General features: G+C 36.6%; 1 protein-coding gene across 2 annotated transcripts; it reads right to left on the reverse strand.

Moving 5' to 3' along the window:
- Window positions 1-1,734: 1,734 nt before the first annotated feature.
- LOC145779287 (baculoviral IAP repeat-containing protein 2-like) lies at window positions 1,735-10,573 on the reverse strand. Of its 2 annotated transcripts, none has more exons than XM_082590830.1 (7): window positions 10,399-10,573; window positions 8,141-8,273; window positions 7,642-7,754; window positions 5,681-6,350; window positions 5,248-5,430; window positions 4,841-5,033; window positions 1,735-2,247 (listed from the first exon to the last, which is right to left on the reverse strand). In XM_082590830.1, exons 1-7 carry the CDS (start codon window positions 10,514-10,516, stop codon window positions 2,083-2,085), a joined length of 1,575 nt encoding a protein of 524 aa, XP_082446956.1. In that variant the 5' UTR covers window positions 10,517-10,573; the 3' UTR covers window positions 1,735-2,082. The 2 variants fall into 2 exon arrangements, 1 of the variants encoding a protein (XP_082446956.1); XR_014290547.1 differs by having other exon boundaries at window positions 2,131-2,247; window positions 4,586-5,033.
- Window positions 10,574-23,507: the final 12,934 nt, after the last annotated feature.

The raw sequence follows: 23,507 nt of genomic DNA on the forward strand, positions 1-23,507 counted from the left end.
TAAACCATTGATTGATAGTGTAATTTAGTTTTGGCATTCTTCGTAACAATTGCCGAGCACGTGAGACTTACCGATGGCTCATCACAAACTTCTTGTCAACTTTCTATACGTCACACCAAACTGTGCTTTTTTGCCACGTTTAAACTTTAATTGGAAAATATAGTGATTTTTCAATAACTGTTAGCCTACTTGCGTAATATTGGAAACGTGCCTTTAAACTTTTAATTACTTGAGAACTTGCCTTTTAAGTTTGTACCTTGTGTTTCGCATTTTGCCTTATGCTTTTTCTATGATCTTTTAATTGGCCGCTGTTAAATACGTTTTCCTGACAGCGTTGCGTCATTCAAACTCGAGTTCCAATAATTAATAATAAGTCAATCGTTTTAGTGCCGCAGCTATGTGGGCGTTTACGTTGCCAGTTTATGTTGAAGTCTGAGCACATGTTGAGATTCAAATAAAGTTATCTGTTTGTTTATGACAGTTCGTCCGAGATAGTTAGACGTCAAGGACTCCGCGAAACATTACAACTTGCAAAGTAATGATATTGATGTAGACTGTCTCGACTGAGAAGATGCAATTAAACAGATGATTGCTTTGACATATTCCTGAGTTTAATTTGCATTGACATGAAGTGTAGAACTGCTTAGCAGCAACAGTGGTTACGCGCCCGGCTCAAGATCACGCGGTGCTGGTTCGGCTCTCGGGGTGTGCGCTTGCGCATCGCATTTCAGGACTGCTCTCCATTCAGCGGCCCCTAGTGAATGCAATAATTCCCGGCAACAATAGGAAAACTTTACTCTGCTAATCTCAGCAACCGGCCCTGCGTCAAGAGCATCTACAAGTAGGCTACGCGAAACTACCAGGAATAACCAATCAAGGCTTTGTCAGTCCGAGGATAAAGATTCAAAACCAAACTTGGGAAGTTAAAATATTTGGCCAGAGGAAGGCTTTTGTTTCACGAACCGTCGACGATGAAATGAAACATATTAGTCGGAGAAATGCAAGTTTAACCCGCGGTGTAACATTAGCCTAAGTATATCGGCCCGGCAGTATAAGAGGCTGCACAGTGCACACCCCTGCTAGCTCAAGATGTTGTGAGTCAACGGTAACCCAGAGTAAACAATGCTGACTTTTACTGTTGTTTTTTTGCAATTTTAATCTAAGTTAAACGTTTTGCTGCGATCTGTGCATACAGGCTAATTATGCGCATGACGCAGATACAAACATATGTCAAGCTGGTTATGTTTACGCAACTGTAGATTAAACTTTCTTCCAAAACTTTTCTCCATCGCGGAAATACCTTTTTAAAAAAACAAATCAACTTTAACTTGTTTTGGCAGCTGATTGAACTATCAAATGTCTTTGGTTTCTGGCTGCAAAATTTGCTTTGCGCATTCGATTCTGGCCCTGAAGTGTGAATTTCTCCACTCAATTCCTTTTCATCTAGCTTCCAGTACCGTGCTATGATTTTGTATTATTTCTTCCTTTGGAGTAAGCGCTTAACATCCAGTCTGACCAAGCCAAATGTATTGTCCATGTCAAGCGACTGCCCATTGCCCAAAGCCGAGTGGCGAGAACGTCTGCGCAACGTTCGAAAGGACGTGGGTTCGACACCGCTCCAGAGCACGCGGCTGTGTTTCGGCAAAGACACTTAATGGAATGCCAAAACAAGGGGAGCCGCTGACTCGAAGACTATATGTCACTTCGCTGCTTCCTGTCGTCTGGTATATCGCATCATGATCGCAGTGTGTTGTATTGTATGTCATCGCAATGGGCGCAAAATAAAATATGATTATTATCATTTGCTTTGCATTCGTACTTAGCCAATTGCGAACCTGAAATTGTAAATTCAAGGGATTTTTTTATCAATAGATTTTTTCATGTTAGCAAGTGAGAAAACATAATCGCATGAACCAAACAAAGCATGTTCTAATGCTCGGTAAAATACTGACTCAAGTCAAAATTAGGATGCATGAAATATCACCGTTATGAGATTTGAAGCAAGTACAGTATTTACAAAACTACATCAATAAATTACAGTTCAATATTAAAACAAAAAACGCCAAGAAACCACTTTCGGTCTCAATCGAAGATCGTTTTTATGGTTTCCTGCTGGTTTATTTGGCGTTTGGTAGCTTCAGCTTGTAAATTTTTCCAATTTTTATGTACAAAAACAATTTCTGCATCGCAATTGAAATTCCACAGTTTCAAACTGAGATTCCTCAAAATTCCAACTGCAGTCGTGACCTGGATTGAACAAGGTCATCACCATAAATCTCAAAACGAATCTAGTTGATTTAAACAAGAGAGCGAAACAGGTTCCAGGCGAGAGTTTTCTACTGGTCGGTATCTCATTACAGACGTCATTGATAACAATTGACAATGTTTTGACGCGCAAAACACATAAAAGTAACGTATTACAAACATTTTAAAATACAAACTCTGTAATCAAAGTACAGCTTTTAATACAGCTATACAGCTTTTCCACACTAATATACTATGAAACTTTTGGAAGGTTTTTATTCCAATAAAATAGTATTTTTTCTCGCATTCAATGAAATATGAAGAGGTTTGTTGTGATTTGAGCTTCAGTGATCGCACTTTGGCAATTTGGAGTCTGAAAAATATCATTTCAAAGAGATAGGCCTATCAAGTAAATTTAGTTTAGTTCAAAATCGAAATTACATCAGCCTTCAGGCCTCCAATTTGCACGTTGTCAAAGTGGAAAAAACTAATTGGGAAAGGCGATCTGGTGCTGAGACACTTCCTCAAATGGGCGATCTACCTAACACAGAAGCAGTCACTAAGAAAACAAATTAATAGTTTTTTTTCTCCACAGTCTATACCTTCAAAACATTTGGCTAAGCTAACACGCACAACAGTATTTCAATAAAAGTTATAATTTATGTTGTGGAACCGGTTTTTGACCAATAGGACTCCTCAGCACAACTGGATCGAAACGAAAAAATGACAGTAAATTAATAACAGCACATCAGCACAGCAATATCAGCCCTGGGTTCGATTCCAGGTCGGGTCATACCAAAGACTTCAAAAAGGGCACCGCTTGTGTTTTTTCTTGCATAACGCAGTGAGGATAAATCGGGTAATAATCTGGTGACATATCACCCTCTTCCAATCTGCCTTGAGCCAGCATGGAAGCAGTACGGCTCATAAAATCACATGGAACCCTGTCAAGTAACCCATGTTGATGCGCAATCTGCTGCAATCGGAGATAGCGAATGATTATAATATCAGCACATGCAGAGGGAAAAGCAGCCAATACGTCAGAAATAGGTGACAAAGAATGGAAAACTAGAAAACCGTATCTATGATTAAAAGTTGTGCTGATATTAATCTATTGTAATGTTTTATTTTCGATTCAGTTGTGCTGAGGAGTCCTACTGCACAAAATCGGTTCGGCAACATAAATTATAACTTTGATTGAAATATTGTTGTGTGTGTTAGCTTAGCCAAACGTCTTGAAGGTTTAGACTGTACAGAGAAAACTATTAATTTGTTTTCTCAGACGAAAGAACTTTTAGCTTCTCTTCATTTCGGTCACGAGTTGTCATTTCAAAAATATGAAGCACAAAGAACAATATGGTAATAAAAAACGTGGCTTTGATTAAGTAAAATTATTTATAAGTGCAATTTGAAGCATGAAACATCAAGAAAATAAAATACTTCTTGCATGTGCCGATCTCACAACAATGCTTGATATGAACGACTCGGTTACACGTCTTGTAATACAAACGAATTTATTTTCACACGAGTCAATTCAATCATAAACAGTTCAAAATCGATTTTGATCAGCTAGAAGCTAGATCATCTTCCGTTAGTTTAGCTAGTTAGGGTCGCGACCCGGCACTGCGTCGCGACTCGGTGATTAGGTACCCCTGGTATAGACACGATGCACAAACCTTCAGAACTGAAGGCGAAGGTCGATTGCTTATAAACGTGTTACTTGGGTTCTATATTTGCCTAATATTTGTAAACGTGTTATATATTAGTAAACGTGTTACTTGAATGTTAGCATATTGATAGTTGATAAAGTAATACCCGTCAATGAAAAACTATTGAATCTACATAATATACAGAATTCTATTCAATGTTTGAGACAATGAATTGTGTTTGCACATTGCTTGATAAAATGATATTTTTTTCTCATATCAAAGCTCCTCATTATATAACATTACTTGAACACTGAAACAATTGAATAAAAACATTTGAAAAAAAAAAACATTTTAGGCAAATGTAGGACATAAGTAACGCGTTTATTTGCAATCGACTTCAGTCTTCAGTTATGAAGGCTTGCGTTTGGTGTCTGGGCCATCTATATTCGTAGGCAAGGTCCAGATCAGACTAGACAGAATTACGTTTCGGTTTAATCCTGTTTTTTTTTAGACGAAATGAACAAAAGGCATGTTTTCTAAATAACTCGTTTTCTGTTGTAGTTAGCACTTAACCATGTATTCAAACCAGATAGGAAACCGACCCTTCCGGGAAGTCTGAAATAAGTCCCAGCTCTCTATCTCTTACCAGTCTATAGATACGGCCAAAATTTCACAAATTCTTTAGGTAATACCTCAAGGTGATGTCATAATTCGGCGTTGAAAATCCATTTTAGAATATGACCTAAGCTTATATTTCCTCAAAAGTCGACCAAACATGGGACACTCTATTCTATACATTGGAGAAGTTAGGAAAAAAGGGCTTGGAGTGTTTTACTAATGAATGTTTTACAAACAGGACATCTTTTTGCACTTTGCCCACACTGGATGCAACAGACCAGGTGTCCACAAGGAATAAACACCATGGATGACAATTCTTTGCGACATACTTTACACAATCTAGATTCTTCCAAACGCTTCATCTCCTGCAGAGGAGAATGATCATTTCCTGAAGAAGACGGACCTTCACTTTCAGATACTGGACTCTCATCAGTATCGGAGTGATCTTCATCCGTTATAGACGTGATTGCATCCACTAGACTCTCCAAGTTTGAAAATTTTTCATTAGTCGATTCGTACTTTCTGAAAGATGAAAAATTACGACATAATGTAAATTATCATTTCACAAACCCAAATTGATGCAAGTTTTTCTTAATACATTTCAAAGTGAAGCACATAAAAATTTTTGACCTAACACTTTGTTTTAGACAAATTTATTATATAATTGTTATTTGGAATAGATATTAACTTCTGAACTTTGATTGATTAAAAGAATTGTGATAAAAATTATGCAAACCTCTTTAGTGCTTCTTTAATTTCTTTATCCTCAAATCCCATTTCTCTTGCTAATGAAACTAATTCTGACGTCACCATTTCTCTTTCAACAATTTCTTCCATGTTTTTCGTTTCTTTCCTTGCGTCAATAATTTGCGGGTTGTCACCTCCTCGTCGAGTTGTAGCAGAAGACGGAGCAGAAGATCTGAAAAAAAGAAAAGTCAGTGACTAATTAAGACTTTCTACCGAAAAAGTTCCGAAAACGTTCAACATATGAAATCAAAGGAAACAAAAAGTCAGCAAGTGGTATATTGAGAAGTTTCCAGAAGTATGTTATTGTAGAAAACTTTAAGTTTAATAAACTAAATCAAAGCCTCTTTTTGACAAAGAATTTTTCTAAATCATCACCTCGTTAAACTACAAAGTTATAATTACAAACATATCACACTGTATACCTTGTGCCTGATGTTCCAGCTATTTGACCCGGTTGTGTTAAATAAACAGGATTCCGCAAAGTCGGTCTCCTGAGATTGGGATATCTAGAAACTATTTGACGAACAAATTCTGAACCATTTTGTTGGTGAACAAATGCACACATCGGGAACCATTTAGCGTGTTCTTCCCATGGATTGTCATCTCGTTCCCAGTTCTGGAGTCCTCCATTGCAGTACCAGCACTTTGCACGGTCTCTCTCCCCAAGATAATACATCCCAGCGTCCGCCATCTCTTGTGGTGTGGCTCCAATTCTGTGTGCCGGCCAAGTCGTTGAACGATCGAGAAACGTTTGAAGACGAGTTTCTCTGTTCCTCATGAGGGGATTTATGGGTTTTAAACAGGAAAAAAGCAATCGAGTGTTTCCCTCTTGCTTTCTATTCGTTTCTTCTGGTCTACTTTTCTCCACCGTGCCAGCTGTAAATGAGGCTACCACGCTAGGTGGTGGACTATATGGAGCACTGGTATATGCGCTATCAGATTGGCACCTGGACGTGCCAGCCAAGCCAGTCGAAAACTGAGGAGCATGTTCAAAAGTAACAGGTTTTGAAGTGTGTGACTCAAACTCAGGTCTTCTGGAATTTGTTGGTTGCATTCTAGGCCTGTTATTCTGTAGCGTACGTGGCAGTGAAGCTGAAACAGAAGTTCATGCATGATCAATTTGAAACAAATAAACTAAGACAAAGGAATTGAATAAATTTGGTTTGTTTTTTCAAACGGGTGGCTTAATATATTTTAAAAGACAACTTTAACAATTTTTCGATGAACCATTATCGAATTACGACAACGTCTTGTGATGTACACAATGCTTGTATTGCCACCGTGTCATGCGAATTGATCACTTAAGATAACTTCAAGCAATCGTATAATCTGAAGACAAAGCACAATAAAACCTGAAAAAAACAGAATTGCAATTGTACAAAAACTTGGTAATAAAAAACGTGGTAATAAAGAACAGTTCGGCACATGTTCGGCACAAAAAAAAAACAGTTCGGCACAAAATTAATGCCAATGTTTTTAATACAGGTATCACATACGGCACTACATAGCATATTTACCAAGAAGAGTCGTTCAAAATTATTAAAAACAAATAAAATAATAACAAAACAAGAAATTAAAAATAGTCCAAATTGCACTCTTGAGTGTAGTTTACATCACAGAAAATGTAAAAAAAAATGCAAATTGTTTTGCAAAATCACACAAATGATTGCAATTGTGCTACATGAATTACATTCTAAAAACTATTTAACTGCTTTTATAGGCCTCACTAATTCTTGGTCACAAATATTAATATTCCCGTCGACTTTTAACAACATAGACTGGTGTATAATACAACTATTTAGTACCGTGCTAAAACTTGTCAAATAAACCTGAAGTGTAATTTTAAATGACCTGGCTAAAACATACAGTATATATAACAAGAAGCAACCTTTAGTGAATACCAAAAAACTGGTCTAAATTACACATTGTTGTTTACTCTAAACTACACACTCCCATTCTTGCATCAAACAATGCTGATTAATTAACTATATATACTGAACACACAATACAAATGGAATCCTTATACCTGCTACCCTTTAACCTAAGTCACTAAACAGTGTCCGGCATAATTTAAGACTTTATTGGTTGATGCTCTAGAATACAGCCGCTTATCTCAAGCCGTCACAAAACTAGATCAATTTGAAGGGTGGAACAAATTTGAACAAAGCTACCACGTATCCCAATCAAATGCACCGAGATTTTGGTGATTTCAATTATTTTAACTCTTGTTTCGATTTGTTTACAAACCGTAACCAAAAACACTTTTACAACATAGAAAGGGTTGTTGGTTCAAATTACATGGCTATCCCCTACAACACTAACTCGACAAAGTGGTCACGATAATGTGTAGCTCACCATCATATCCAACACAAAGCTGACTTACTTATCGGGATGTTTGTTTCGTTTGTTCCGTTTATGCACTCACAATTGGCATTGTGCCAATCCCGAGATTCGGGATCATCTCCAATATCCCAAGAATCTACACACTGTCCGCAACTGAATACAAGAAATGTCATTACTAGTGATGCACCGGAAGCAAGATGTGACCGGTCTTTGTTAATATCTACCTCATATAACACTGGTCTACAAAAAAAGATTTTTTTCCCGCTGTTTGGACTTTGACAACTGATTTCAGGTAATTTTGGGGTGCTGAATCCGAATCCAGTCTTCGAAATTAGCATACTTTTAGTTCGTTACCGACGTAGGATCATCAGAAGGTTTTTATTCATATAGATTCTATTTGAATAAGGACCTTCTGATGATCTTCCTTTGGGTGAAACAGGCTGTCAAGGGTTTAGATAGTAATAACTATATTTGATATTATAATATAATTTAATATTGAAGACGAAATTAAACACCTTTGGTATATAAATAGAACATACCTAAAGCATTTAACCCTGTCGTTGTAGCCAGTGTAATAAAACCCACTGGCTGCCAACTTGCATGTGTTGACCCTGACATGTTGTGGGAAGTCTTTGAAGGTGGAAAGTCGATAAGTTTCTCTTTTTGGGTCACCTAGCATGTACATTAAATTTGTAAATATTAATTTATATCAAAATAAAGACACATACGGTACAGTAAGTGTGTACTGTATTATAGTCTAAAGTAGCATAATATGTGCTGCATAAAGTACATATAAAAAAACAAGCCAATTTTCATTATGTCTCATGTTACCGGTACTTGATAAAAAGCAATTATTTATTGTATTGACATAAATCCAAAAACAATACAATAAGTGAATCTGTTGCAACGTATCAAAACGTTTGCTTCATTTAGTTGATTGGCTTGCTGAATTCACGAAGCTTATAATTGCCTTAAAACTTCGTTAGTTACTACTTTTTCATATTTCTTTAGTTTGCTTTCAGAATTTCGCAATCTTTTACTAAATGGGAGAGGGGTTGTTTCTGCTTCATTTTCGTGCTTGCTTCAGCTTGTAGACTGTTGTAGAAGTACCCAGATGGTAGTAGTAGCCTTAGCTGCATTCTCGCTTCCAGCCCTACCTGGCTCCTACAGAGAAGTCTCTGGACATCGTAGGTGCACGGGCTGGCATGGGCTGCTACTACATGTGCACGACACAGGTTCTTGTCTTGTCTCCCAGAGAAACCTAGCTTTGTGGCCAGTAATAGTTGATGCAGTAATGCAGAAAGTTAACCTCTTAAAAGTCTAAGGTAAACATGACTCAACGGCGTGTGGACACGCTCTCGTACCCATACAGCATCCTAAAGGAACTATCCTTCACAAATAATATGCCAGATATCAGGCATGATGCATGTTGGCCTCTGTGTCAAACCAATTTCAGCTGTTAAAAGCAGCTTGAAACCTTTAAACTAAAAAAAGCTCACCACTTCGTACCTAAAGAAAAATGGCAACAATGTTTTTCAAATACTTTTAATAACTTCATAACATAACTATTTCACAATGTAGATACTAATGATGTGCTTTAGCCGGGCCTGCTACTATTCGGCGAATCCAATTCGGAAAGTTCCCTATTCGGAGACAGCCTGTTTCGGAGAAAACCCTTTTTGGAGAATTGTAAAATCACAGTGGCATATGTATATTGAAAGCAATTAGCTTAGGGAACGTTCAAATATTACGTAACGCTTTTTTTCAAATTTTTGACCCCCCCCTCTCCCATGTAACGTCAACGTAACGCTTTTTTCAATCCCCCCCTCCCCCATGTAACGCTTTTTCACTACGAATTCAGCACAAAAAACTACCATTCCGTACTCGAAAGCGTTACGTATCGTTTTGCTTGAACCCCCTCCCCCCCCGATGTGACGCTAACGTAACGCTTTGCATAAACCCCCCCTCCCCCTCTAAGGCGTTACATAATATTTGAACGTTCCCTTACAGTAGAGAAATGAATGATTGGATTGTTGATGTTTCTAATGCATTGATCGATTGGAATTGGATTGTTGTCAAGACCATCTGTATGCATAAGCTATGGCAGTAGTTTCGAAACATTTTAGCTGTGCAGCCGTTTCACAGCATCATACACATTCTGGGCTATATAATAGATGCATCGATTGCATCTACTTTCTTTGCGTCATGTTTATGTCATTCGTTATGTCATTCATTTTTTAAATAAGCTATTTGTTGATTTTATACTGTATGATAATTCTCATCCAGTGTTGACTTTTGAGTGCCTTCAGCTTGTAAGTTTTAAATTTAAGTTATTTGTTTTACATCAAAACAACCTTTTTCACAAAAAGATGCTGTAACTCAAAACAGTCAAAGAATTTTTGATGTCAACAAAACTTTGAATGTAATGTAAAGGCAAACAAAACATGGTAGCCTATAGGTTTCATCAAAAGGAAATATGTTTGCAACTGCTTAATTGGTCAAGTTCAACTTCAGTACAGTATCCTAGCTCCAGGCCATTTGTCATTTTTACATCGTTTAACGTCGCCAGACATTGAAATCGTGCACAAAAGTTCCCTTTTCTGCACGATTTCACAAAAAATCTCCAAAAAGGGCTTTCTCCGAAAAAGCCTGTCTCGAAATAGGGAACTCTCCGAATCGGACTCGCCAAAACGGGCCATTACGGCTTTAGCCTGATGATGCGAGTTTGTTGTGGTAGCGGTTTGCACTAGCTTTCAGAAGTTCCCTAGTCATGTGCTATCAAAGTGAGTATATTTACCGGAAGCTATGTACACACTATTTTGGCCAGGTGGATCTCGAACAATCCTAAGGCGTCTTCCATCACTTTCCACATCAGTAGCCTTAAGCGCAAGGTTGGGTAAACATGTGTTCCACATTACACGAGGTCATTTGATCTGACCCGCGTTAGCGAATAAAGGTGATAACTTGTTAAAACATTATCCACAAGCTCAACAATTGTGTTAACATAGCAGCTGTGTTTGCAATAAAAGCCTTTTGACTTGTTATTGAAGTAAGATAAGTTTCAATACATGCCAACAAAATCTGTAAAAAAAATTGGTGATGAAAGTACAGCGAGAATGAGCAAACCATTATTTCTTAGAAGTAAATGACAGACCTATAAAATGTATAGGCTACAGTGCATTATTTGTGCCAAACATATATAGCATGGGTCGGCAACCTTTAGCATTGAAAGAGCCATTTGGTGTCGTCTCCATCAAACTAAAACCTGCTCTGAGCCGCACCATCTAATTGACTGCTTACAGCAAAAACCTTAGGCAGTGGCTATTTGACCGGCTCCGGTCTTTGAATCTGAAACACTATTTGACCGGTCATGACGTCACTACATAAGCGCTTTTTTCTTTTTCTCTTTCAAAGCAACAGACGAGAAGCGCCGATATAAGTTCTAACTTCAACACGTATTCTTCAACTCAGTCTGTGGCGCGTGCGATACGTCTCCGGCTGCCAATCTAGAGGGGATGAGTTCGATACTATCCGGAAGCACTCTTTTCTTTCATTTTTTTTTTATCTAAATTTTGACCCGAAGCGCATTTTTGTGGTCAATTTTTAATTTGAGTAGCCTACAGCCCATTTTTTATGTCTTTTCAAATGTGAGTAATAATGTTAGAGTTTTTTTAATTTGCTGGAATTTGAGAATTTCTCTTGGTAATTTTCCGACCGTCATAAGTGAACGTGTGTTGCCGAACGACCCTACATTTTTCTCTCAAGTTAGTTATATAAAACTTCTTTAAAAAATGGTTTTACCATTATCATTTCTTTTAAAAGAAGTATTGTATATAACTAACTTGAGAACTATTAACTAACTTGGACTGTAGGCTACTCAAATTAAAAATTGACCACATAAATGCGCTTCGGGTCAAAATTTAGATAAAAAAAAAATGAAAAAAAGAATGCTTCCGGATAGTATCGAACTCATCCCCTCCAGATTGGTGGCCAGAGACGAACCCTTCGCGCCACGGACTGAGTTGAAGAATACGTGTTGAATTTAGAACTTATGTCGGCGCTTCTCGTATTTTGCTTTGAAAGAGAAAAGGAAAAAAGTGCTTATGCAGTGACGTCATGACCGGTCAAATAGTGTTTCAGATTCAAAGACCGGAGCCGGTCAAATAGCCACTGCCAAAACCTTATGCTTACAGGAAAGCCTTTTGTTCGAGTTATTCGACCGCACCCTGTAGAACTGATTTGTAGTTACCATTCCAACAGCTGTCAACTCTTAACATGACTGGGAAACACAACTAATCGGTTAATGGGAAACGTGACCAAAATGGTATTATACCATTTTTTTTACTTTTTGGTACTCCAGAATACCAATCGACAACACTGGCTATAAAGGTAAAGTGTTGTGCTTCCTTTTCGCAATTATTCGGTTTTTGATTATTGCACCACAATGGTTTAATTGTGACACGAACTAGTACAAAAAAGTATCACGTGAGCCAGACCGCAGAGATAAAAGAGCCGCATGCGGCTGTGGAGCCGCAGGTTGCTTACCGCAGATAAATATAATAGCATAATGAAGCTGGTGCACAGAACTTCTGTCATAGTGATATAAAACTTTTAGCGGCGTAGCTGCGACAAAATAATGTAAATTCTTTTCAAAAGGGTTAAAACTAAAGATTTCTAGAAATGTGATATCTAAACATGATAGGCTACTGCTCAGAGTTGGATGGGTTCAATATAAGTTTGCGATGTCTAGTGCTAGTTTGTACATCATTTCCAGAGAATGTTATACAAGTCAAGTAACCTAAGTTTACTTACCGGTATACCATTTGGTGCTGGTTTAGCATCGGCCGCCTTGGTCAGTGACGTCATTAAAATGTGTGACGTCATGCAAAAAAACGCAACTACTTTTAAAAAGGGTGCAAAAACGCGGAGCAGAAGTAAAAGCGGAAAGGCAATTGATTTTTTAATATTTGTAGTGAATAGTGCCTTCTAGCTTTCTCATTCAACAAAACGAGCAATCGTTGTTCAAACGTAACCGCTCGACGAAGCTTTTTTCCAATGCATTTTTCAAATCGATTCGATCGTGGTTCAGTATGAGCCGCCCACAGTTTGCTGTGATCGATGAATACTGCCTCCACCAAATATGCTGTAGCTTTCTCATTTCTGCTCGGATTCTAACAATTTTACTATCGTTGGATGGTATTATGCTTCATCTACCCGAATGGATTAATTGCCAATCCAAAGTAGGCATTATATGTATGTAGCGTCAACTTAAACTTTACTATTTTGTACCAACTCTCCGCAATTCATTTTTTACAATAAAAATACCAAACCAACACAAATTAAAAGAGTATGTCTTGGTTTATTCATATGTTAACTTTCACATTTATATCTAATCCACAAAACGAGCAATCGTTGTTCAAACGTAACCGCTCGACGAAGCTTTTTTCCAATGCATTTTTCAAATCGATTCGATCGTGGTTCAGTATGAGCCGCCCACAGTTTGCTGTGATCGATGAATACTGCCTCCACCAAATATGCTGTAGCTTTCTCATTTCTGCTCGGACTTTAACAGTTTTACCATCGTTGGAAAGCACGATACTGCATCTATCCGATTAAATTGGTTGCAAGTTTAAAGTATGCATTACATTGACCTAGCGCTAACTTAAACTTTACTATTTTGTACCAATTCTTAGCAATTCATTTTTTACAATAAAAGTACCAAACCAACACAAATTAAAAGAGTATGTCTTGGTTTATTCATATGTTAACTTTCACATTTATATCTAATCAACAAAACGAGCAATCGTTGTTCAAACGTAACCGCTCGACGAAGCTTTTTTCCAATGCATTTTTCAAATCGATTCGATCGTGGTTCAGTATGAGCCGCCCACAGTTTGCTGTGATCGATGAATACTGCCTCCACCAAATATGCTGTAGCTTTCTCATTTCTGCTCGGATTCTAACAATTTTACTATCGTTGGATGGTATTATGCTTCATCTACCCGAATGGATTAATTGCCAATCCAAAGTAGGCATTATATGTATGTAGCGTCAACTTAAACTTTACTATTTTGTACCAACTCTCCGCAATTCATTTTTTACAATAAAAATACCAAACCAACACAAATTAAAAGAGTATGTCTTGGTTTATTCATATGTTAACTTTCACATTTATATCTAATCAACAAAACGAGCAATCGTTGTTCAAACGTAACCGCTCGACGAAGCTTTTTTCCAATGCATTTTTCAAATCGATTCGATCGTGGTTCAGTATGAGCCGCCCACAGTTTGCTGTGATCGATGAATACTGCCTCCACCAAATATGCTGTAGCTTTCTCATTTCTGCTCGGACTTTAACAGTTTTACCATCGTTGGAAAGCACGATACTGCATCTATCCGAATTAATTGGTTGCAAGTTTAAAGTAGGCATTATATTGATCTAGCGCTAACTTAAACTTTACTATTTTGTACCAATTCTAAGCAATTCAATTTTTTACAATAAAAATACCAAACCAACACAAATTAAAAGAGTATGTCTTGGTTTATTCATATGTTAACTTTCACATTTATATCTAATCAACAAAACGAGCAATCGTTGTTCAAACGTAACCGCTCGACGAAGCTTCTTTCCAATTCATTTTTCAAGGCGATTCGATTGTGGTTCAATATAAGCCGCCCACAGTTTGCTGTGATCGATGAATACTGCCTCCACCAAATATGCTGTAGCTTTCTTATTTCTGCTCGGATTTTAATAATTTTACTATCGTTGGATGGCATTATGCTTCATCTACCCGAATGGATTAATTGCCAGTCTAAAGTAGGCATTACATTTATGTAGCGTCAACTTAAACTTTACTATTTTGTACCAATTCTTAGCAATTCATTTTTTACAATAAAAGTACCAAACCAACACAAATTAAAAGAGTATGTCTTGGTTTATTCATATGTTAACTTTCACATTTATACCTAATCCACAAAACGAGCAATCGTTTTTCAAACGTAACCGCTCGACGAAGCTTTTTTCCAATGCATTTTTCAAATCGAATCGATCGTGGTTCAGTATGAGCCGCCCACAGTTTGCTGTGATCGATGAATACTGCCTCCACCAAATATGCTGTAGCTTTCTTATTTCTGGTCGGATTTTAATAATTTTACTATCGTTGGATGGCATTATGCTTCATCTACCCGAATGGATTAATTGCCAGTCTAAAGTAGGCATTACATTTATGTAGCGTTAACTTAAACTTTACTATTTTGTACCAATTCTTAGCAATTCATTTTTTACAATAAAAGTACCAAACCAACACAAATTAAAAGAGTATGTCTTGGTTTATTCATATGTTAACTTTCACATTTATACCTAATCCACAAAACGAGCAATCGTTTTTCAAACGTAACCGCTCGACGAAGCTTTTTTCCAATGCATTTTTCAAATCGATTCGATCGTGGTTCAGTATGAGCCGCCCACAGTTTGCTGTGATCGATGAATACTGCCTCCACCAAATATGCTGTAGCTTTCTTATTTCTGCTCGGATTTTAATAATTTTACTATCGTTGGATGGCATTATGCTTCATCTACCCGAATGGATTAATTGCCAGTCTAAAGTAGGCATTACATTTATGTAGCGTTAACTTAAACTTTACTATTTTGTACCAATTCTTAGCAATTCATTTTTTACAATAAAAATACCAAACCAACACAAATTAAAAGAGTATGTCTTGGTTTATTCATATGTTAACTTTCACATTTATACCTAATCCACAAAACGAGCAATCGTTTTTCAAACGTAACCGCTCGACGAAGCTTTTTTCCAATACATTTTTCAAATCGATTCGATCGTGGTTCAGTATGAGCCGCCCACAGTTTGCTGTGATCGATGAATACTGCCTCCACCAAATATGCTGTAGCTTTCTCATTTCTGCTCGGATTCTAACAATTTTACTATCGTTGGATGGTATTATGCTTCATCTACCCGAATGGATTAATTGCCAGTCTAAAGTAGGCATTACATTTATGTAGCGCTAACTTAAACTTTACTATTTTGTACCAATTCTCAGCAATTCATTTTTTACAATAAAAATAACAAACCAACACAAATTAAAAGAGTATGTCTTGGTTTATTCATATGTTAACTTTCACATTTATATCTAATCCACAAAACGAGCAATCGTTGTTCAAACGTAACCGCTCGACGAAGCTTTTTACCAAAACAATGCAAACACAAAGCGATCAGTTTCGAGTGTTGCATTACATTTATGTAGCGCTAACTTAAACTTTACTATTTTGTACCAATTCTCAGCAATTCATTTTTTACAATAAAAATAACAAACCAACACAAATTAAAAGAGTATGTCTTGGTTTATTCATATGTTAACTTTCACATTTATATCTAATCCACAAAACGAGCAATCGTTGTTCAAACGTAACCGCTCGACTAAGCTTTTTTCCAATTCATTTTTCAAGGCGATTCGCTCGTGGTCCAGCATAAGCCGCCCACAGTTTGATGTGATCGGTGAATAGTGCCTCCACCAAATATGCTGTAGCTTTCTCATTTCTGCTCGGATTCTAACAATTTTACTATCGTTGGATGGCATTATGCTTCATCTATACGAATCAGTTAACCCTAATTCACAAATAAACACTGGAGCCATTAACTGAATGTTTAAACTTTACTATTTTGTACCAATTCTCAGCAATTCATTTTTTACAATAAAAATACCAAACCAACACAAATTAAAAGAGTATGTCTTGCTTTATTCACCTAACAACTTTCACATTTATATCTAATCCACAAAACGAGCAATCGTTGTTCAAACGTAACCGCTCGACGAAGCTTTTTACCAAAACAATGCAAACACAAAGCGATCAGTTTCGAGTGTTCATTACAAGCCGCCCCCAGTTTGATGCGATCGGTGAATAGTGCCTCCACCAAATATGCTGTAGCTTTCTCATTTCTGCTCGGATTTTAACAATTGTACTATCGTTGTATGGCATTATGCTTCATCTACCCAAAGGGATTAATTGCCAATCTAAAGTAGGCACTATATTTATGTAGCGCTAACCTAAACTTTACTATTTTGTACCAATTCTCAGCAATTCAATTTTTACAATAAAAATACCAAACCAACACAAATTAAAAGAGTATGTCTTGTTTTATTAACCTAACAACTTTCACGTTTATATGTTATCCACAAAACGAGAAATCGTTGTTCAAACGTAACCGCTCGACGAAGCTTTTTTTCAATGCATTTTTCAAGGCGATTCGATCGTGGTTCAGTATAAGCCGCCCACAGTTTGCTGTGATCGATGAATACTGCCTCCACCAAATATGCTGTAGCTTGCTCATTTCTGCTCGGATTTTAACAATTTTACCATCGTTGGATGGCATTATGCTTCATCTACTCGAATGGATTAATTGCCAATCTAAAGTAGGCATTACATTTATGTAGCGCTAACCTAAACTTTACTATTTTGTACCAATTCTCAGCAATTCATTTATTACAATAAAAATACCAAACCAACACAAATTAAAATTGAGTATGTCTTGATTTATTCATATGTTAACTTTCACATTTATATCTAATCCACAAAACGAGCAATCGTTGTTCAAACGTAACCGCTCGACGAAGCTTTTTTCCAATGCATTTTTCAAATCGATTCGATCGTGGTTCAGTATGAGCCGCCCACAGTTTGCTGTGATCGATGAATACTGCCTCCACCAAATATGCTGTAGCTTTCTCATTTCTGCTCGGACTTTAACAGTTTTACCATCGTTGGAAAGCACGATACTGCATCTATCCGATTAAATTGGTTGCAAGTTTAAAGTATGCATTACATTGACCTAGCGCTAACTTAAACTTTACTATTTTGTACCAATTCTTAGCAATTCATTTTTTACAATAAAAGTACCAAACCAACACAAATTAAAAGAGTATGTCTTGGTTTATTCATATGTTAACTTTCACATTTATATCTAATCAACAAAACGAGCAATCGTTGTTCAAACGTAACCGCTCGACGAAGCTTTTTTCCAATGCATTTTTCAAATCGATTCGATCGTGGTTCAGTATGAGCCGCCCACAGTTTGCTGTGATCGATGAATACTGCCTCCACCAAATATGCTGTAGCTTTCTCATTTCTGCTCGGATTCTAACAATTTTACTATCGTTGGATGGTATTATGCTTCATCTACCCGAATGGATTAATTGCCAATCCAAAGTAGGCATTATATGTATGTAGCGTCAACTTAAACTTTACTATTTTGTACCAACTCTCCGCAATTCATTTTTTACAATAAAAATACCAAACCAACACAAATTAAAAGAGTATGTCTTGGTTTATTCATATGTTAACTTTCACATTTATATCTAATCAACAAAACGAGCAATCGTTGTTCAAACGTAACCGCTCGACGAAGCTTTTTTCCAATGCATTTTTCAAATCGATTCGATCGTGGTTCAGTATGAGCCGCCCACAGTTTGCTGTGATCGATGAATACTGCCTCCACCAAATATGCTGTAGCTTTCTCATTTCTGCTCGGACTTTAACAGTTTTACCATCGTTGGAAAGCACGATACTGCATCTATCCGAATTAATTGGTTGCAAGTTTAAAGTAGGCATTATATTGATCTAGCGCTAACTTAAACTTTACTATTTTGTACCAATTCTAAGCAATTCAATTTTTTACAATAAAAATACCAAACCAACACAAATTAAAAGAGTATGTCTTGGTTTATTCATATGTTAACTTTCACATTTATATCTAATCAACAAAACGAGCAATCGTTGTTCAAACGTAACCGCTCGACGAAGCTTCTTTCCAATTCATTTTTCAAGGCGATTCGATTGTGGTTCAATATAAGCCGCCCACAGTTTGCTGTGATCGATGAATACTGCCTCCACCAAATATGCTGTAGCTTTCTTATTTCTGCTCGGATTTTAATAATTTTACTATCGTTGGATGGCATTATGCTTCATCTACCCGAATGGATTAATTGCCAGTCTAAAGTAGGCATTACATTTATGTAGCGTCAACTTAAACTTTACTATTTTGTACCAATTCTTAGCAATTCATTTTTTACAATAAAAGTACCAAACCAACACAAATTAAAAGAGTATGTCTTGGTTTATTCATATGTTAACTTTCACATTTATACCTAATCCACAAAACGAGCAATCGTTTTTCAAACGTAACCGCTCGACGAAGCTTTTTTCCAATGCATTTTTCAAATCGAATCGATCGTGGTTCAGTATGAGCCGCCCACAGTTTGCTGTGATCGATGAATACTGCCTCCACCAAATATGCTGTAGCTTTCTTATTTCTGGTCGGATTTTAATAATTTTACTATCGTTGGATGGCATTATGCTTCATCTACCCGAATGGATTAATTGCCAGTCTAAAGTAGGCATTACATTTATGTAGCGTTAACTTAAACTTTACTATTTTGTACCAATTCTTAGCAATTCATTTTTTACAATAAAAGTACCAAACCAACACAAATTAAAAGAGTATGTCTTGGTTTATTCATATGTTAACTTTCACATTTATACCTAATCCACAAAACGAGCAATCGTTTTTCAAACGTAACCGCTCGACGAAGCTTTTTTCCAATGCATTTTTCAAATCGATTCGATCGTGGTTCAGTATGAGCCGCCCACAGTTTGCTGTGATCGATGAATACTGCCTCCACCAAATATGCTGTAGCTTTCTTATTTCTGCTCGGATTTTAATAATTTTACTATCGTTGGATGGCATTATGCTTCATCTACCCGAATGGATTAATTGCCAGTCTAAAGTAGGCATTACATTTATGTAGCGTTAACTTAAACTTTACTATTTTGTACCAATTCTTAGCAATTCATTTTTTACAATAAAAATACCAAACCAACACAAATTAAAAGAGTATGTCTTGGTTTATTCATATGTTAACTTTCACATTTATACCTAATCCACAAAACGAGCAATCGTTTTTCAAACGTAACCGCTCGACGAAGCTTTTTTCCAATACATTTTTCAAATCGATTCGATCGTGGTTCAGTATGAGCCGCCCACAGTTTGCTGTGATCGATGAATACTGCCTCCACCAAATATGCTGTAGCTTTCTCATTTCTGCTCGGATTCTAACAATTTTACTATCGTTGGATGGTATTATGCTTCATCTACCCGAATGGATTAATTGCCAGTCTAAAGTAGGCATTACATTTATGTAGCGCTAACTTAAACTTTACTATTTTGTACCAATTCTCAGCAATTCATTTTTTACAATAAAAATAACAAACCAACACAAATTAAAAGAGTATGTCTTGGTTTATTCATATGTTAACTTTCACATTTATATCTAATCCACAAAACGAGCAATCGTTGTTCAAACGTAACCGCTCGACGAAGCTTTTTACCAAAACAATGCAAACACAAAGCGATCAGTTTCGAGTGTTGCATTACATTTATGTAGCGCTAACTTAAACTTTACTATTTTGTACCAATTCTCAGCAATTCATTTTTTACAATAAAAATAACAAACCAACACAAATTAAAAGAGTATGTCTTGGTTTATTCATATGTTAACTTTCACATTTATATCTAATCCACAAAACGAGCAATCGTTGTTCAAACGTAACCGCTCGACTAAGCTTTTTTCCAATTCATTTTTCAAGGCGATTCGCTCGTGGTCCAGCATAAGCCGCCCACAGTTTGATGTGATCGGTGAATAGTGCCTCCACCAAATATGCTGTAGCTTTCTCATTTCTGCTCGGATTCTAACAATTTTACTATCGTTGGATGGCATTATGCTTCATCTATACGAATCAGTTAACCCTAATTCACAAATAAACACTGGAGCCATTAACTGAATGTTTAAACTTTACTATTTTGTACCAATTCTCAGCAATTCATTTTTTACAATAAAAATACCAAACCAACACAAATTAAAAGAGTATGTCTTGCTTTATTCACCTAACAACTTTCACATTTATATCTAATCCACAAAACGAGCAATCGTTGTTCAAACGTAACCGCTCGACGAAGCTTTTTACCAAAACAATGCAAACACAAAGCGATCAGTTTCGAGTGTTCATTACAAGCCGCCCCCAGTTTGATGCGATCGGTGAATAGTGCCTCCACCAAATATGCTGTAGCTTTCTCATTTCTGCTCGGATTTTAACAATTGTACTATCGTTGTATGGCATTATGCTTCATCTACCCAAAGGGATTAATTGCCAATCTAAAGTAGGCACTATATTTATGTAGCGCTAACCTAAACTTTACTATTTTGTACCAATTCTCAGCAATTCAATTTTTACAATAAAAATACCAAACCAACACAAATTAAAAGAGTATGTCTTGTTTTATTAACCTAACAACTTTCACGTTTATATGTTATCCACAAAACGAGAAATCGTTGTTCAAACGTAACCGCTCGACGAAGCTTTTTTTCAATGCATTTTTCAAGGCGATTCGATCGTGGTTCAGTATAAGCCGCCCACAGTTTGCTGTGATCGATGAATACTGCCTCCACCAAATATGCTGTAGCTTGCTCATTTCTGCTCGGATTTTAACAATTTTACCATCGTTGGATGGCATTATGCTTCATCTACTCGAATGGATTAATTGCCAATCTAAAGTAGGCATTACATTTATGTAGCGCTAACCTAAACTTTACTATTTTGTACCAATTCTCAGCAATTCATTTATTACAATAAAAATACCAAACCAACACAAATTAAAATTGAGTATGTCTTGATTTATTCATATGTTAACTTTCACATTTATATCTAATCCACAAAACGAGCAATCGTTGTTCAAACGTAACCGCTCGACGAAGCTTTTTTCCAATGCATTTTTCAAATCGATTCGATCGTGGTTCAGTATGAGCCGCCCACAGTTTGCTGTGATCGATGAATACTGCCTCCACCAAATATGCTGTAGCTTTCTCATTTCTGCTCGGACTTTAACAGTTTTACCATCGTTGGAAAGCACGATACTGCATCTATCCGATTAAATTGGTTGCAAGTTTAAAGTATGCATTACATTGACCTAGCGCTAACTTAAACTTTACTATTTTGTACCAATTCTTAGCAATTCATTTTTTACAATAAAAGTACCAAACCAACACAAATTAAAAGAGTATGTCTTGGTTTATTCATATGTTAACTTTCACATTTATATCTAATCAACAAAACGAGCAATCGTTGTTCAAACGTAACCGCTCGACGAAGCTTTTTTCCAATGCATTTTTCAAATCGATTCGATCGTGGTTCAGTATGAGCCGCCCACAGTTTGCTGTGATCGATGAATACTGCCTCCACCAAATATGCTGTAGCTTTCTCATTTCTGCTCGGATTCTAACAATTTTACTATCGTTGGATGGTATTATGCTTCATCTACCCGAATGGATTAATTGCCAATCCAAAGTAGGCATTATATGTATGTAGCGTCAACTTAAACTTTACTATTTTGTACCAACTCTCCGCAATTCATTTTTTACAATAAAAATACCAAACCAACACAAATTAAAAGAGTATGTCTTGGTTTATTCATATGTTAACTTTCACATTTATATCTAATCAACAAAACGAGCAATCGTTGTTCAAACGTAACCGCTCGACGAAGCTTTTTTCCAATGCATTTTTCAAATCGATTCGATCGTGGTTCAGTATGAGCCGCCCACAGTTTGCTGTGATCGATGAATACTGCCTCCACCAAATATGCTGTAGCTTTCTCATTTCTGCTCGGACTTTAACAGTTTTACCATCGTTGGAAAGCACGATACTGCATCTATCCGAATTAATTGGTTGCAAGTTTAAAGTAGGCATTATATTGATCTAGCGCTAACTTAAACTTTACTATTTTGTACCAATTCTAAGCAATTCAATTTTTTACAATAAAAATACCAAACCAACACAAATTAAAAGAGTATGTCTTGGTTTATTCATATGTTAACTTTCACATTTATATCTAATCAACAAAACGAGCAATCGTTGTTCAAACGTAACCGCTCGACGAAGCTTCTTTCCAATTCATTTTTCAAGGCGATTCGATTGTGGTTCAATATAAGCCGCCCACAGTTTGCTGTGATCGATGAATACTGCCTCCACCAAATATGCTGTAGCTTTCTTATTTCTGCTCGGATTCTAATAATTTTACTATCGTTGGATGGCATTATGCTTCATCTACCCGAATGGATTAATTGCCAGTCTAAAGTAGGCATTACATTTATGTAGCGTCAACTTAAACTTTACTATTTTGTACCAATTCTTAGCAATTCATTTTTTACAATAAAAGTACCAAACCAACACAAATTAAAAGAGTATGTCTTGGTTTATTCATATGTTAACTTTCACATTTATACCTAATCCACAAAACGAGCAATCGTTTTTCAAACGTAACCGCTCGACGAAGCTTTTTTCCAATGCATTTTTCAAATCGAATCGATCGTGGTTCAGTATGAGCCGCCCACAGTTTGCTGTGATCGATGAATACTGCCTCCACCAAATATGCTGTAGCTTTCTTATTTCTGGTCGGATTTTAATAATTTTACTATCGTTGGATGGCATTATGCTTCATCTACCCGAATGGATTAATTGCCAGTCTAAAGTAGGCATTACATTTATGTAGCGTTAACTTAAACTTTACTATTTTGTACCAATTCTTAGCAATTCATTTTTTACAATAAAAGTACCAAACCAACACAAATTAAAAGAGTATGTCTTGGTTTATTCATATGTTAACTTTCACATTTATACCTAATCCACAAAACGAGCAATCGTTTTTCAAACGTAACCGCTCGACGAAGCTTTTTTCCAATGCATTTTTCAAATCGATTCGATCGTGGTTCAGTATGAGCCGCCCACAGTTTGCTGTGATCGATGAATACTGCCTCCACCAAATATGCTGTAGCTTTCTTATT

The sequence above is a fragment of the Aplidium turbinatum genome, chromosome 11 (genome assembly GCF_918807975.1).
Source record: "Aplidium turbinatum chromosome 11, kaAplTurb1.1, whole genome shotgun sequence".
NCBI lineage: Eukaryota > Metazoa > Chordata > Ascidiacea > Aplousobranchia > Polyclinidae > Aplidium > Aplidium turbinatum.

Excerpts from the sequence above, each read along its gene's own strand:
- LOC145779287 (XM_082590830.1), bottom strand. The coding sequence starts at position 10,516 with ATGTGGAACACATGTTTACCCAACCTTGCGCTTAAGGCTACTGATGTG. Across the intron at positions 8,274-10,398 it reads TAGTGTGTACATAGCTTCCG|GTGACCCAAAAAGAGAAACT; the intron begins GTAAATATACTC and ends TGTACATGCTAG. Across the intron at positions 5,034-5,247 it reads ATTAAAGAAGCACTAAAGAG|AAAGTACGAATCGACTAATG; the intron begins GTTTGCATAATT and ends TTCATCTTTCAG.